This window comes from Cryptomeria japonica, chromosome 6, assembly GCF_030272615.1.
Source record: "Cryptomeria japonica chromosome 6, Sugi_1.0, whole genome shotgun sequence".
Lineage (NCBI taxonomy): Eukaryota > Viridiplantae > Streptophyta > Pinopsida > Cupressales > Cupressaceae > Cryptomeria > Cryptomeria japonica.
Genome location: NC_081410.1, coordinates 234,790,360 through 234,807,768, shown reverse-complemented (window position 1 = coordinate 234,807,768; position 17,409 = coordinate 234,790,360). Strand labels below are relative to the sequence as shown.

General features: G+C 35.6%; 1 protein-coding gene across 5 annotated transcripts in view; it reads left to right on the top strand.

The window, feature by feature from the left end:
* LOC131071477 (upstream activation factor subunit spp27) overlaps positions 1-2,107 on the top strand; it is a 74,450-nt gene extending 72,343 nt beyond the window's left edge. For 2 of the 5 annotated variants that reach the window (XM_058007361.2, XM_058007359.2), the window contains exons 5-6: positions 1,441-1,584; positions 1,726-2,107. In XM_058007361.2, coding sequence (XP_057863344.1) covers positions 1,441-1,560 — 120 coding nt within the window. In that variant the 3' untranslated portion in view covers positions 1,561-1,584; positions 1,726-2,107. Of the gene's footprint in view, positions 1-1,440 lie in introns of all 5 variants that reach the window. The other 3 variants (XM_058007358.2, XM_058007360.2, XM_058007357.2) reach the window with 3 other exon arrangements.
* The last annotated feature ends 15,302 nt before the right edge of the window (positions 2,108-17,409 follow it).

The window sequence follows — 17,409 nt, the reverse complement described above, 5'->3', positions numbered from 1 at the left end:
CTAAGGAGCAATGCAAGGGTGTATCATGTTGGACCTTGAATTGTTCATTTGGATGACAGTTGTAGAATGACTATTATAACCTATGTCACAGCATTCGCCAAATTTCATTCTGTATGAAATTTGAAATACAGCGAATTCCTATAAAATATTAGAAATTCCTTCTAATTCGCCTAAAGTTTGTCGAAACAAAGCTAGGGTTTTTTTTAGTTGAAATTCATCTAGCGTTTGATACACAATCTGGAAGAAGAGGCATGAATCTGGGGCGGAAATGAAGACGTGGACAAAAATCGTGAATGAAATGCCCACAGTGGATGGCTCATGATGCGCTGGAACTAGGGTTTCTACCGCACAGACTCATGAAAACCGCCACAAATACTGCCGCAATTGTAAGGTATGCCCAAAGCACAAGGTGCCGCTATGAAAACTCATGAAGATTACTACAAACAATGCCTTTCGTCGAAAAAAATACTTGATTTTGTAGTTGTTGAAGCAAAACCCACAGAGGAATTTTCAGGAACCCTGATGCCATCCATCCCGAGCTTATAATATATTTATTATTTAATATTTAACATCTTTATTATTTATATATTAATAAATTAGAAAGTTAAAATTTTAAACGCATTTATGTTTTTTAAATTTATTATATTGTATTCAGAAGATTTCATCATATCGTTTTATTTTTAATAATTTTATTTATTTTTTATTTTTTGAAAACTATGCTTGGTAAACTTTTTAACGTGACTGGTGACGCTGGCACGACACACCCTCCAGCTTCACATGAGCGCTTTTGACCCGGAGCTATGAACCGGTGAGGCCACAAACGGGGGACTTCATCCCCACACTTGTTCAAATCCGCGAGCAAAGTATTTTGGCAATTTAATGAAATTATTATTTATATATTTAAAAAATATAAATTTTTATGAGGCGAATTTAATGTCGAATTTTTTACCCTTGTTTAACTTCATCCAAATTTCATTGTGGCCGAACTCGAATTCGAATTCGAACCTTGTGACTTAGATTATAACCATACATGGTTTAAAAAATCTGCTTCACCAAGTAAAAACTTGCCTATGTTGATTGAAAAACTATATTTGCAGTGCGTTTATTCATTATTGACATATATTAGCATATTACTGTCATAAAAAACTAAATATAAGACTTCTTTGCGTGTTAAAAGCTGCTAATTCACCTCTTATAATCTAAGGACAATCTGATCAATCATATTTCAAAATCTAAGGTTGTTATCACCCTTTTTATGGAGTCTGGCTACACTTTGGAGTTGATTTCTGCAACATCTGTATCAAATTTTTGATATTGGTCAAGCCTTTGGTCACAGAAATGACTGTAGCAAATGGAGTGTCAAGCTAATGTGTTTTCTAGTTAAGTTGTTTAAATGTGATTTAATATACCTTGTATTTTGTGTTCCTTGTTGCTCTACAGGACCCTTCAGATAAGAGGAGAATTTTGTGCGATGAGAAACTACATGAACTGTTTGGATGTGATACATTTATTGGTTTTGGCGTTGCTAAGCTTTTGTCAACTCATTTCTTGAAATCATAGCCTCTCAGGTGCAGCTCTGTATAGGTGCGCACAGGAAATGTTCGATGCAAGTTTTTTTTAAGTGCAGTGTAGCGCATCCATATCCTTGTACTTCTAAATTATGCGATTTTTCTAATCACATTTTGTGGTGCTTTGTGCTATTTTCGGATAATTTTCACTGTTCAGGGACCACTGCCCTGTGTTTCAGGTTGACAGATTCCGTTTTGATCAGGTTTCAAGCTCATTGCCCAGTTATAGTTACACACTCTGGATTGAGGGAGATTGTTGGCATGGAAAAGAAGCATTGTGCTGCTATTTAACATAGGTTGAGTCCTGACTATACTTGTAAAGTTTTGATTGTTGCATGCTTAGAATAAAGGCTATTCTTCCTAAGTTGGTTTGCAGAATGCAGACTTTATTCATTTTGTGAAAGTTGTATCTTTTTGTACCAACACCAAGTTTCTAAATCTGTAAAGTTGATAGAAGGCATTTTATCTTCAAAATGTGTCTGGATAATAGATTCTTTAAGCAAATTAACTTCACATAGCAAAATCCTTATTTTCTCTCCTGGTAAGCAAAGTAACTCTGCATGGTAAAACATTTGATTTACTTTATTTGTTAGAAGTTACTTTCTGCTATTGTGTTTATCTTTGCATTAGCATAATAACCTGGTATTTTCGGTCATTTTAGCATTCTAATATTTTGTTGCTTATTTGATTTTAACTGATGCAATTATCATCAATTTAACCAGCACTTCAGATAGTTGCAATGGTCGAATTAGTTGACTGATGGATTTCTGCACTTTTGATCTAAAGTTCTTTGAGGAGATTGACTAATCTATGGATCACTATCTAACTTATTACCCAATTTATGTAGCCGTGTTTTAACTTGCTGTAGCAACTGCCAAACAATTGTTTCCAGCAAGCTTGGGTGCTGAATATATTGCTTGCAAAGAGTCTCCAGAGTCAACGTGTAACATCTCAAGAAAGAGGAGGCATCTCAAGTCATAAGACATGAAGTTTTGTGGGGAGTTGTGTCTAAAGAGAAGAAATTTGAGGAGTGCCAACCTGTATTTGTCCCCAAAAGGGTCTACTGAGTCTCAACTGTGGGCAAACCTACCTCCATGGTATGGGAATATTTGTTCCCTCACGTATGAATACAAACAAAAAAAGAAACCAAGGGGTACTCAAAATGTAGCCAACCTTAATGCATTCAAAATTGTAACCATATCAAGTAACACTTATCATATATTAATTATAAGGTTCCTGCTCATAGAGAGGTGTTTATGTAAATACACAGTCCATGCACATTACAGTGGAGAGCCCCAAACATCCTTCCTATTGATGGAAAATTTAACTTTCTAGGCAATGACATTAAAAAGAATACATTGTCATACCTTTGCCATATGAAGGGCAAAACCTTTCATCATACAGACGACCCAATAAATAATATTGAGGTCCCTAAATGTTTGGTACGGATACTCTTTCATTTTATGAAACCTAAGGCTGCTGGATTTTTCAACTTATGTTTGTTTGAGTTCCCTTTGTAAGCCTTTTCCAACTCCACATTCCTATATAACATAGTCATGAAGAATAGAAAAGCCTAATCTCATGTTGCGTTACGTTGCTTGAGTGGGAAATACTCAACTAAGAACCTACCAAGACAGCTTGTAATCAACTGTCACTTACTATATTTATTCATAACCCATATTCTACTGTTGCCAAGACAACATGCTATCATGCTCATAACCGTCATGTAACTTCAATGTTGTCTAAAGGTTTTCTCGTCTTTTAACAAAAGGGTGATAACATAAAGAGTTTATCAAGTAATTTGATATCTGGCAAGTGATGCTACAATAATAACGAAGTGACTACCAAGAATGTTTGAGACTAATCAAATGCTAATTCCTTTTAGTAAGGCAAAGAATACAAATATATGCAAAATACCACAGTGATTAAGGCCTCTCGAGGGTCCAAAAAGATTAGACACATAAATTAGAAACAACACATTTAGGTACCATTGAGTGATTGACAAACATTGATGTTTATAGGCCTATGGCTCTGGTGCAGAATTTGTTTGTATCTGATAATGAGTTATTTCATAGCAGTGCTAACATTAGTCAGATAATGTTGGTGCTCATCAACCAGTCAAAGGCACCAATAGGAGTTGTTTTTAGTATCAAGGGGATCTGAAATGGTCAAAATGAATGGAGACTGCAAGAGTAACACTGAAATTGATTTAACAACTAATCTTTTGTATCCAGTCATTCTCGTTTCTCATGCAACACACAATTATATGGCAAACAACCGTTGTGATTGACATATCTATGAATGCACCTAAAACTTTGAAAGTTGAACTATGCTGTTTTATTTACAAAACATTGAATTAGGGATATTATATTTGTCTTGCAACTATTAGACTTTATACTCAATTCCCCAATAGATAGAAACTGCATGTATATAATACTATGCATTAGCTCATATTTTTTCACTGGATCATTTAATTGCTAAACTGATAGATTAATTTGTAAAAGACGTGCATACCATTTATTGTACAAATCTCATAATATGTGCATAGTTGTGCATAGATTGAAGAAATACCACAACACTATAATTTTATGTCCTACCAACCATAGTTTTGCACAATTCATAATCATATTGGACAAAGTTTTGAAAATCATAATTACTTTTCTAAAAGCTCGTTTAAGTTGGGCAAAACATTGCAAGCACTTCTATCAAACAACAGTTCATTAATGCATTCCATTATTTTCCATTGAAAATATTACACATACATTACATGTATATGATTTTTCAAAAAAGATGCTATATTCATATAAAAATATAAGTATTTGTTACAAACAAAATGTGTTCAAAATCTTTTACAAAAGTTATAATCAGCACACTAATTAATAATGATAAGTCTAATGATTAATTTGTACTAACCAATGAGGCCATAAATAAGGGATCTTATCATTGCATATTGAATCACTTCATTTGTGAGGAACAAGTTGAAAAATAAATTGAATGAATGATTCAATAATCGGATAATCTATTCAACAATATACAAGTGTATATAAAGAGATTACAAGGACAACGTTCTAAATTAAGAACAAGTCGTTTAAAGTGAACTACTAAAAAGCTAAATGTTAAATAAAGCTTAAAAGCTAATTAACTAAAAAGAAAAAGCGAAATGTTAAATAAAGCTTAAAAGCTAATTAACTAAAAAGCTAAATGACCATTAAACAAGGAATTAAATATAGGTGACTAAAATATAATTAAATATTCTAATACCCTCCCTTAATGGTCATTCTATCTACTAAATACCTTACAGAAGAAACTGCAGGTCTTTTGATCACAAATGAAAAGAACACTTTGTTGCGGTGGAGACTCTCCCTAGATCTGAAAAGTGTTAATGACCAAGAATACCAAAATCCATCCAACCTGACGTTGGGTAACCAAACTGAAACCTGAAACCATGATTTTGAAGAAAAATTGGCAAACCCTTCAAAACTGAAGATACAAATCATCATTTTTGTAAAAAAAAATGGTTAAAAACCCTTGAAACAATTTTTGTGAAAAAAAATTGAACAAAACCTTGAAACTTTGCATGACAAGACCCAAAACACCACGTGGTAAGACACCAAACATCACCCGGTAAAACATCAGACATCATGCAGGAAAACACTAGACAACATCATGTGGTAAAATACCAGACATCACGTGGTAAAACGTTGATTTTTGAAAAAAAAAATCAAGCAAAACCCTCCCATGATTTTTTATGGTGAAAAATCAGAAAACCCACGTAAGCTTTGCAGATGACAAAATAATAATTTTTAGGGAAAAAATTCTAAACCTTGTGAACAATTTTTGAGGAAAAAAATGTGAAAACCTTGGGACTTGTAGGACGAGGTCTAGCCTAAATCAATTTGATCAAGGCAACGATATTCAGATATCGTGAACATGCACTGTTTCCAGGTGTTGTGGTAGCTGTTGAACTTTTGACTGTGTTCCAACATGATGTTGGTCAAAGATGCCATCACGAAAATGGAGGTTGAACGAGGTCAACCTAGTGAAAGCATGAGATAGAAAAATCTGATTCAAAAATCAGAATAGAAGCAGCTGCACAAAAAATCTGAAACTCCGGAGGAGAATTTTGGCACGAATTCCAAGGTGCAAATTTTGAGGTTTGGAAGAAACCCATAAATTAAAATTTTCTGCAAACTTAAAACTTGAAATTTTACTTGAAAATAATCAGAAAAAATAATAATTTGCAGAAAATAAAAAAATACCTTCGATTTTTTTGTAAAAAAATCAGAAAAATAGATGATTTTTTCAAAAAAAAATCCAAAAAAAATAGGGGTAGAAACCCTAGGTCGGATTTACAACATAAACGACGCTTAAAAGACACCAAAATTTCCAACGTCCACAAAATTAGCAGAAATTGTTGATTGTTTTTAAATTCCAAGGCAAATTTGTTGGCACAAAATTTGAGGCATAAAAAACGAAGCACCTATAAAAATTTGAGGCTGACCTAGAAAAGCTCTCGAAAAACCCACCAAGATTCCGAAATCAGAATGTAGATTTGACGGCTCAAAAATTGAGGCACAAAAAACGATGCACCCAAAAAAATCTGATGACGACCCAATTGAGGTCTCAAAAAATCCACCAAGAATCTGCAACTAGAATAAAATTTTGATTTGAACTGAAGGGTCAAAACCCTAGTCGAAAATTGTAGAAACCTTAGGAAAATTTTCAATCTGCAAAAAAAACCTCCAGGTTGTAGGTTCGAGAATCTCCAAAACCCTAAAAAAAATATGAACTGCTGCCCAACACAAAGAAATTTGCCCACGGACCAAAAACCCTCGAAACCCTAAAAAAACCTTCAAAAAAGCAAAATCAATTTTTTAATTAAAAAACAATAAAAAAATCTGGAAAATATTCCAGAAAGGTGGTCATGAATTTTTATTAAAAAATTCACCAAACTTTAAAGAATCCCATCGACCCGCTCTAATATCATGAAAAATAAATTGAATGAATGATTCAATAATCGGACAATCTATTCAACAATATACAAGCGTATATAAAGAGATTACAAGGACGACATTCTAAATTAACGCTAAATAAAGATTAAAAGCTAATTAACTAAAAAGAAAAAGTTAAATGCTAAATAAAGCTTAAAAGCTAATTAACTGAAAAGCTAAATGACCATTAAACAAGGAACTAAATATAGGTGACTAAAATATAATTAAATATTCTAATACAAGTCAGCATGGTAATGTCCTCAATAAGATTCAAATTTGAAAGTTACTGGCAAATGACAAATTTACATACCATTTGCACTAAATGCCCTTCCTGATAACATTTTTTTTTTTGGATTATATATCAAAGAATCAATACAAACAAAACCAAAACCAAAACTATCTGGATATGGCGAGTATCAAGGCACCAAAGGAAGGTGCAGTCAAAAAAATTAATAATCTACGAGTATCACCACATATGGGGAGATGATAATCACAATTACAACATATTATATGAACAAAACAGATAGTCTAAGGAGTAGTCACAGTCTAAATGTATGAAATATCAGAGCTTGGAGTAGAAATAACTCCCACTATTGGGATCCAGGCCACCCAACCCTTCTCTCCATCTTGCCATACTTCCATACGGCCATCCAGAATATCCCGCCTGTGAGGGTGTGAGATGCTCTGGTGGATCCGGTCAGCTTCCTCCCTAGAAATTTCCATCTGTAGGTGTCTGCGGTCAACTTGTCTCATGAAGGCCATGAGAGCTTGCTCAAATGCTGCCTTTCCTGGTTCATCTCTCTCCCATGTGAATCCGTGGGATAGCTCTCTGATGTAGATAGTGGTAGCTCCTTCTTTTATCCATTTGTCAAACTTTTCTGAGTCTAGCTTTATGACCATAGTGACCTGCAGTGAGACAGTATGAAAAATGAGTCTCCTAAGAGACTCAGTGAGGTGCCTGGTGTTGTTATTAAAGACATCATCATTACGGTATTTCCAAATGAGCTAAAGAATTTCTAAAGATAAACAAGACCAGAAGATATTTGCAGTTTTCCTACAGCCCTTAATGTAGCCTAAAACAACATTAATGATTTCAACACAGTTAACATTCAGTCTTAAACCAAATAAATTCCAGATCTCTTTTGCAAAATGACAGTCAAAAAATACATGTTTCACAGTCTCAGGAGTTCTACAAATTTTGCAGTTTAGGAGGTTGCCTTCCTTATCCTTTAAAGGGAGTTTATTTAACAACAATCTCCAGCCAAAGAATTGTTTCTTAGGTTCATTTGGGTTCATCCAAAATCTACCTAATCTGTCATTCCATATCCTAGGTTCCCAGTCTAGCTCCCAACATTTATTAAGGTGAAGAAAAATGGCATCTGCCTCAGTGAGAGATGCATAGATGTTTTTGGCTTTCAGAGAGGAAAGAGGTGTGCCGTCAACCCAACTAATTGCAGAGGAGGAAAAGGGTGAGTGAGAAAGGGGAGATTGGGGTAGAGCATTGGATAAGGCAAACCTAAGCATGTTATAGGTTCTGTGTTGGGACACTGGAATGACGAAGGCAAGTTGCAGATCCTCCCATGATCTCAGTTTGCCATTCTCCACAATCTGAGCAAATTGTCTAATTCCCATATTGTTCCATTTAAGAGCAGAGCAACCTTGAAGGGCTGCCAATGGTTTTCCATGATAACTTAGATTCCACCAGATAGATCTTTCACTAGTGATCTGTCCTTGTTTACATCCCTTCATATTGTATTGCACCAGATGTTTCACCTGTTCCTAGGCTTTCCATAGGGATTTGAAGACCCCTGATCCAGCTGGGGCTACATCCATCTGTCCAAGAAGAAGGTCAATTATAGGGAGGCCTTTCCATTTCTTAGTTTTTTTTGGAGTTGAGGATGATATATTATTTCTTATTAGGACTTTCCAAGGTTCCTCCCCATCTATGGCTCGGAGAATCCATTTGGAAGCGAGGGCTATCCCTTGAGTTCTTAGATCTTTTAGTCCCATCCCACCATACAATTTGTGCATTGTGCACCACTCCCATTTCACTGCATGCTGCTTCTTGATGCCTTTCCCATCAGACCAAAGGAATGCCCTTATATGCTTTTGGATATGGTTAAACTGATAGTTCTTGAAGAGCTAGACAACAGAGAAATAGATGTTATATGATGCCAAGATCTTTTGACATACTTGAAATCTTCCAGCCAGAGATAAATAGTTCCTATTCCATTTGGAGAGTTTCTTCTCTATCTTATTCCTTACCCATTCACACATCTCCTTTAGGTTTGGACAAACAGAGAATGGGATACCTAGATATTTCACCAATTGGGAAGGACCCAACCAACTAAGGGAAAATTTAGAAAGCCAACCCGGGGGTCTGTCATCCTAGCCAAGTATGTTAGATTTGTGCATAGCAATCTTACTTCCAGAGGCCAGGCAAAAAACATTTATATTTTCTAGCAGAGCAGTAAGGTTCTCTTCATCAAGTTTAATTAGCATTGCAGTATCATCAGCAAATTGGATATTACATATTTCCTTTTGATTAGATAAGGATATGCCCCTGACAGGCGGAGTGATAGAGGAGTCTTTGATTAAATAGGCCATTGCATCAACAGCTATGACAAACAATGCAGGAGCAAGGGGACAACCTTGCCTTATTGACCTGGACAGTGCAAATTTGGGGGATCTTATTCCATTTATTTCAACTGAGGCATTGGCATCACACAATAGAGTTTTGACCAATTTACAGAACCCAGGGGGGAATCCTAGAGTCTGGAGCATCTGAATAATATATTCCCATTCTATTATGTCATAGGCTTTCTCAAAGTCAATGAGTAGTATTGCCCCATTCTGACCTGTTTCTTTAGCCCAATGGAGTGATTCCCAACAAGTGATTAAGTTCTCTAAAATATAATGACCTTTGACAAACCCTGTTTGTGTAGTACTGATGATCTTTGGTAAAATAGTTTCCAATCTACTTGCTGTCAGCTTTGCTAATATCTTATATGATACATTTAACATTGTAATAGGTCTCCAGTTTTTAACAAGGGTTCTACCTCCCTCTTTGGGGAGGAGTTTGATCAGACCCTGGTTTATATTTTCCCCAAGGGATCCCTTGTGAATAGCCTTTGAGTATATCTCATGGAGATCATCCACTATCCATTCAATATTATCCTTGTAAAATTCTACTGGGAATCCATCTGGTCCAGGGGACTTGTCATTATTGAGTGGCTCTATAGCTTCTTTGATTTCCTTTTTTGTAATTGCAGCCTCAAGAATCTTAGTATCCTCTTTATCAAGGAGTTTGGGGACCAAGGAGATCATTAATTTCCTTGCATTGTCCTGTTCTTTCCTAACTGGTTCTGCAGAAAATAGTAGTTTGTAGTATTGAGCAAAACATTCTAAAATTTCCTTTGGATCAGAGAGATTTTTATTGTCCTCCCATATAGAGTCTATATTTTCTCTTGCTTGTTTCATTTTGAGCATTTGGAAGAAAAACTTGGATCCACGATCCCCTGCCTCTAACCAGTTGAGCTTAGCTCTTGCTCTCCAACCTTTAATCTTCTGATTTTGTATCCTTCTAAGGTCATTTTTGGCCCTGATGAGTTGATGGGTGAATGTTTCACTTTCCGGATCCCCTTGCAGATCAGATTCAACAACTTGTAAAGCATTATATAATTTCATCTCGTTAGCTCTGGTATCCTTAACTTTCTTTTTACCTACCACTTGACAAAGTGATGTCCAGGTTTCAATATTTTGGTTCCACCTTTCAATCTTTGATAGCTTGTTGTTTGCACATTTATTGAACATTCTGATCAGGTATATTGCACACTTGAGATCACCATCTCTTAGCAAGTTAGTGTTCATTCTGAAACTCAAGTTATGGCTGGGTGGGGCAATTTTGCTATTAGTTATCTTTAGCCCAATCATAATAGGGTGGTGATCAGATAATGTATATGGTATGACAACATATTGAACCCCTTCCTCATTCTTGATAATTTCAAAATAATCCCTGTTGAAGTAAAATCTATCTAGCCTGCAGTATACTCTCTTATTGTATTGTTGGTGGTTACACCAGGTGTACCATATTGAGTTATGTTCTCCTTTTTTTCCTGCAATTGGGTCAATCAACCTCAGCTTGTTGATCATCCTCTCCCAATGAATCCTCTCCGCTCCTTTCCATTCCGCCTTGTTTCCCCCTTGTTTATCTTGTGCATTGAGTACCATATTAAAGTCGCCTCCTAAGAGCCAGGGGATGTCTTCTAATTTTGTCATCCATTCCCACATCTCCCCTCTTTCTCGGTAGTCATTAGATGCATATATTGAACAGAGACCAAATGTTTCATTATCATTTTTTATTATAACCCATACTGCCCTGTCACAGGGGGATTGACCCCATTTGAGAACCTTGCTCTTCCATTTAGGGCTTAGTAGTATTGCAACTCCACCCTTACCCTTAGGGTGTTTGGTGAAGAAGGGGTGGCATCCCTCCAGATGGATTTTAGACCAACTTCTAGAGTGAATCCTACTGATTTTAGTTCTTGGAGCATAAGACAATCAATCTCCTTGTGCATGCTTAGAAATCTTTTAACCACATATTTCCTATCCGGGGCCTCTAATCTCCTTATATTCCATGAGATGGTTTTCATCATTGAGGGGTTGTTTCAAAATTGTTCCCAAGGGCTTTAAACCCTTCAAAACATTTGGGCCATTCCTCAGATTTTGAGAGGTGGCTGGCATCAAAGGCTACAGTTGATAGTGGTCTCCCTCTTTTTTTTCTAAGTTCAGAGAGTTGATCAGGTCCTAATGATTCTTTTCTGGCTGAATTGTCTTTACCAACTTTAGGAGATCTTTTCCTTCTTTTTTTTTTAATTTTTTTTATTACCAGTTAGATCTTCTCCCTCATCATTGGTTCCCACCTCAAAGGTTTTAGGGTCAAGGGAGAAAGGATTCTCCTTCACAATATTGTCATCCACAGTTACAGTCGACTGTATCCCAGATTCAGTATCATGCCCTTTCTCAAGGGGTTCGTTTGAAGGAGAAGTGGTGGGCTCCACCTCCCCATCAGTGCTATGAAAGGTTATATTAATCTGCTTACTAGATTCAATGTCACCTCCTGTCTTAGTCTCCTCTGAAATATTTTCCATATGAGGCATGCTTATGTCCTTTGTAGGGCCATTCATGCTAATTATAGGTCCATAAGGGGAGTGACTGACCTTCTCGGTAGCACTAGTGATAACCTGGGACCCACCATCTTCCCCTCCGATCAACTCTTGGAGGAAGGGAATGGTACATGACTCAATTTCCATTTTTTGATTATATAATGCAAGTTCAAGTTGTTTTCTATGATCTGCCACCATTTTTAGTTTTTCAAAGACAATTTGTTGAGTATTTTGTTTCCTAGGTTCCCCAGGAGGATTGGCTACTTTGCTCATATCTATATCGAGAACACCAGACTCACTACTAGTCCGATTTGCTTCCTTTAAGGCCAACTGATATTTGAGAATAGCTTCTGCAATTGAAGGAGGAGAAGTGGATGTGCAAGAGAGGGTTTGGGGTTGAGGTAGGGGGGGAGAAGGATCAAATGAGGGGGGAGATTCAACTACCCTAGGCTGGGATGAGGGGTCAAGAGGTGGGGGAGCAGAGGGAACAAGGTCCAATTTTTTAGCTTCCTTCGAGTCCAAGTGAGGTTGGTTATTGCTGGAGGTTTTCTTGAGGGAAGTACCAAATTTCTTCATCATTAGAGGGCAATTCTTTAAGTAATGGCAACTTTTCCTACATCTATGACAAGCATTTATCCCTCCTAGGTATTCTAAGGGACACGAGAAGAGTTGGTTTTCTATATAGATGTCAATACCTGAGGGGAGGATTACTCCAGGGTTGAATGCAATTAGAACCCTTCCATCCATGTGAGGTAGCAAAGAGGCCGAAGAATCAATTTTAATAATCTTTCCAAGTGACTCCGTGATTTGAGCAATACAGTTCCACAAAAAAGGGGGGACGTTTTTAATAACTACCCATTTAGGGTTGGAGAGGGCCATTATTTCTTCATTACAAGCAAGCGGAGTCCAGGGGATGGCCCTAAAACAAGCATTGCCTACATTCCAGAATTGTTTTTCAATAACCCTCTTTTGAATCTCTTTATCATTAAAAAAAATAAGAAATAAGCCTTTTTGTAACATTCTGCAAAAAGAAAACTGAATTCCAAGCTTAACAGACCAGGTATCATGAAGCCATTTATTAAGATATTGTCTAGATGGCATTTTATCTCAAGGGCTACTAAAAAAATCACAGAATCCCTAAGCCGAACAATTTCCTTAAGAATACAATCTTTCATAGTGGAATTAGGTTTAATGATGATTCTCAGGACCGAGGCAACCTCACCTTCCTCGAGATTTGTTGCTGCATCCTGGTTTGTCTCTGGTTCGAACTTTGCCTCATTCAGGATGGTCGCGTGGTGCCCTTTAACAGCTTCGCTGAATGATTTCTTGCCATCCGTAGAGGGTTTGTGGGTATTAATCCCATCATCGCCAATTTTCATCTCCATTAATGGAGGCACAAGCAGGGATTAATGCGGGGGCCTCCCACTAGGTCTGGGAGCCCCCGGGCAGAGAGCCGACCTGCAACCAAGGATCGTTCGTGTACCTTGGTTGCAGAGCTCCCACATTGCCGTTTTTCCAACCCTTTTAATTCTTCAACATTATTTAAAATAAAAAATGAAAATGAACATAAAGGGTTTAGAGATGTCCTCAAACTTTAGCAAAGTCACAATCCATATAAAACAAAAGCCTTAATCATCACTGGTCCAAGCACGATAGAATGAGACATCTCTACAATAGCTTGTAATTATTCAATCTAGTGATGTATATTGATGACTTTTGTCATGTCCTTTTCTTTTGTGACAAAGTTATGTAATCCTTATTAAAGAGAAAGCACTCAATGCTATAATATGTATATCATAGGAATAAGTTTCATGAAAAATAAAATCTACTAAAATAAGATATATAAATTCATTTTGCGAGATTTGTCAAACCATTTGTATTTATCCATACATGCTACATATTGCATACATCTAATAGAAACATACATGTGATGGGCAACCAAAAAACAATCCAAAAACATGTGTAACATGACATATATGTTAGCATACATCAATATTCTAAGCTAACTGAGAAACATAAATTTGTCAACTACCATACATATAGATTAAATACCAAGTCTAAAAAACTAGAAGTTTTATTAAATAAATGAGACTATCAATACCTTGAATACATAGATTTCATTAACAAAGACTTGTAAGTGTATCAATTATCCTTATACAATGGGAGGATGAGTTAAATAAAGTGCTAGAAGTTCAAAGGAATTAACAAATCCTAAAGGATGACTCTAAGCTATAGACCCTACTCTACCATCTCCTACTTCTACCTACCATATTTATTTATAATGGGTCCTTTGAGATTACCTATAAGAGGAGATATGGATTATCCCTAAGAAGGGACAATGTGACAATGCAAGTGTGAGAATGGCTTGGTTTCTTAGCCCATGCATAATTATTTTATAGTAAAACAATGCCAAGACCAACTACCTCTCTAAGTATAACGATGTCAATTTTTTATGTAATAACTCATCCTTTGATGTACTATATCATAGAGGAAAAAACATCAAAATGTCAGCATGCTATCATAGGCTTTTGTTAGTCTTGTTCTCCTTCTACATGGTAAGAGTGTAAAGGTTCAAGGATACAATCCCAAATAATTCTCTTCATAACTTTGTAGTACCTATATGATCAAGAGAAAGGTATAAAGAATGTCACTTCAATATTACAACATAATCAAATTGCAAACTACAATAAGCAAAGAGTTGAGAAGTGAAGTATTGATGAGGATCACTTGGATTTCATGTGCTATAAAATCCCTTATCTTCTCCTCTATCATCCTAATTGTGTAAGTAGCCTAAGGCATTCCCACAATCTGCCACCCTCTAATTCTCTTTCCTTGTCTCCATCTTAGAGAATTTATTCATCTAGCTACCCATGCTTAGTCTCTGCGTCATCAACTAAGCGGCCCATGTGAGTTGAATTTATTTCTAACCTATCCTCATTAGCAAATCTATATTTATAAATAATGTCGAAAGATATCATTTTTTAGAAATTTTGAATCCAACCCTAACATTAATTATAATCCTAACCTTAACATTAAGTTTCACACAAACCCTAACCCACATTTGATCAATCCATTCTCATATAGAGTAGGACAATTCAATTCAAATTGTAGAATCTTAGATACACACCTTTCATAATAGACATCTTTACCATAAAAGTTCACTAAAGAACAAAACTTAATGCTATTAAGTCCTAATGTTTCAATTGTCTGTCTTTGAATCTCACACTTCAGTCAAATGTAGTAATTATTTTCCTTGCTAGCATTCTCAAATTCCCAATCTTCTCATGGCTCCAACACTTCACCTTAGATCTGGCAAACGACTTGAATCTCCTTCTAACAAATAATAAAAGAACAATTATCAATCTAAACGTTCTTGGGTGCAAGAATTTCATAATTTGGATCCCTTACTCGGTGTGCTTGGCAAAGCAACATATAATTTCATATTATGGTGCAGAGAATCATTCGCTACCGTGTTTGTACTACCTGGTATATTTGTTTGAAGTGGTCTCCATTTCTACAAAGGTAACAAATTCAAGTGGAGGGGAAGGGAGTCCATTTTGATCAACATTTTCATGTCCAACACAGAGCCTATAGAGGTTCCTGCAAACACAAAAAATTGTGAATATTATAGAATTTGTCCTTTTACTAACTTACCATTTGAATGGAAGAGAAGGGACTACATTCCTCCAACATCAACATCTCGAGCCCTTGGGGTTAGTTATGCACGTTCTCGCTGGTATCCGATGTGGGGAGTCACGCTTCAGGCAGACGGGAATTTCGTTTCGTCTCCAAAATAGAAACACTCACCCATGCGACTTGAATACCCACTGGACCAGTCCTGTAGACAGCAAAGTGGAGGGAAAACGTGTATACTTTAGATAAAACATAAAAAAAATGTGGTAACATTAGATTTGCAGACTCTAGTCAAGGAAGGAAAGATATGAGACGATATGTGATTCCTACATGGCCCTGAGAAGGTCAAGCTGCGACCCTTGTGGTATGGAATGATGCCCATGCCAAGTTCTTCGACTTGTAGCGTAGGGCATTTCTGTTTTCTGTGCCTTGTCAGTCTGTGCAAAACACAAAAAAGAAAGAAAAGAAGAAGAGAAAGAAAGCTTAGGGTTTCCCCTCGCGCCTCCAGATAGTGTAGCTCCAGCCTTCAATCTAAACAAAAAGAGGTTATCTAAAAACAATGAACTGGCAGGGAAATGGAATCAGCTAGTTGATGGCCTTGGCCCTAGTAGCACGGTGGCCAAACAACATTTAAGGTGACTCAAACAAACCCTTTAGCATGTAGCTGCGATGCAGTTTGTGTAGGTCGGCAAAAGATGGACGTGAAGATGCAGGCTTTGAAAGCAGAGGTCCCAAAGTGTCCCTGAAGATGCCGTTGATCCAAATTAAGCGAACCGAGATCTGTGCGACCCTGGTTCAAACCTTGCCAACTACGCCCTCTACTGCACTTAAAATGGGATGTTGGCATGCATCTTTAATTGAAAAACCCTCAACGCGTTTTGTGAAATTATGGCTATGTTGTTCGACGCATGCAGGTTTAAAATTCGAATCATGCAGAACGTAACGGTTCTGTCAACTTAGAATCTCGGCGGCACCATATCTACTGCTCACTAGTTTTTCCTATTTTTCCATATTTGGAGGGTTTTAATTTACTTAGTACTCGTGATGGTTTATTGGTTTGTTAAAAAAATAAAAAAATGTCTAACTTAAATATATGCTTATTTCTTTATAATTATGTTTATTTATTTAGAAACATTTAATTTGACGTGTGACAATGAAAAGTAAAAATAATTTTTTATTATTATTTTTTTAATTTAGTTTTATTTATTTATTTATTTATTTTTATATATTCAATTATTTTTTTAAAAAATTATTTAATATTAATTATATCTTCACTTCCATCTCTCAATTGATCAATCTATTTTTCTATATCCATCATGCAATACTTTCTTAATCATTTCAATCTAATATTATTAATTATAGAGGATTGAAAATGTTCTTCATAAATCCCACTTTTTTTTAAGGATAAGGATAAGAAAGAATAAAAAATAAAAAATATAATAACAATGATTTGGTGCTAAAAGCTTTTTAACTTTTGTAAAGAGTTTAATGAAATATAAAAATAATAATATAATCAAATCTTAATAATAATTTAATATTAATTATAATACTATAATATAATAATAATTTATTATTAATTATAATATAATATAATCAACTATTAATTGAATTAGTGATCAAATATGATATCTTTGGATATAATTTACCTATATTACTCTAAAGTGAGGTATGCTAGTTTTATTTAATTCACTTAGATTGTAATTCAATAATTTTTATAGATAAAATTCAAAATAGACTTAAATTTTAAAAAAAATGGTTTACATCAATATTTTGCGATTTATTAAGAGATGAATTTCAAATTGACACAAATTTTCTAAAACAACCCCAAACACACTCCAAAAATAATAGGTTTTGTTAACATCGGTACTTTGTGATCCATTAAACAATTAATCTCCGAACAACACAAATTTTCTATAGAATTGAGGGAAGATCATATCAAACTTGATTTGTAAATATAAATGGATTCAGACCACAACTAAATTTCAAAAACTTGTTATTTTCCTCTATCTAGCATCAAAACTAAAGCAATAATAACCATATCTATTTCTCAAC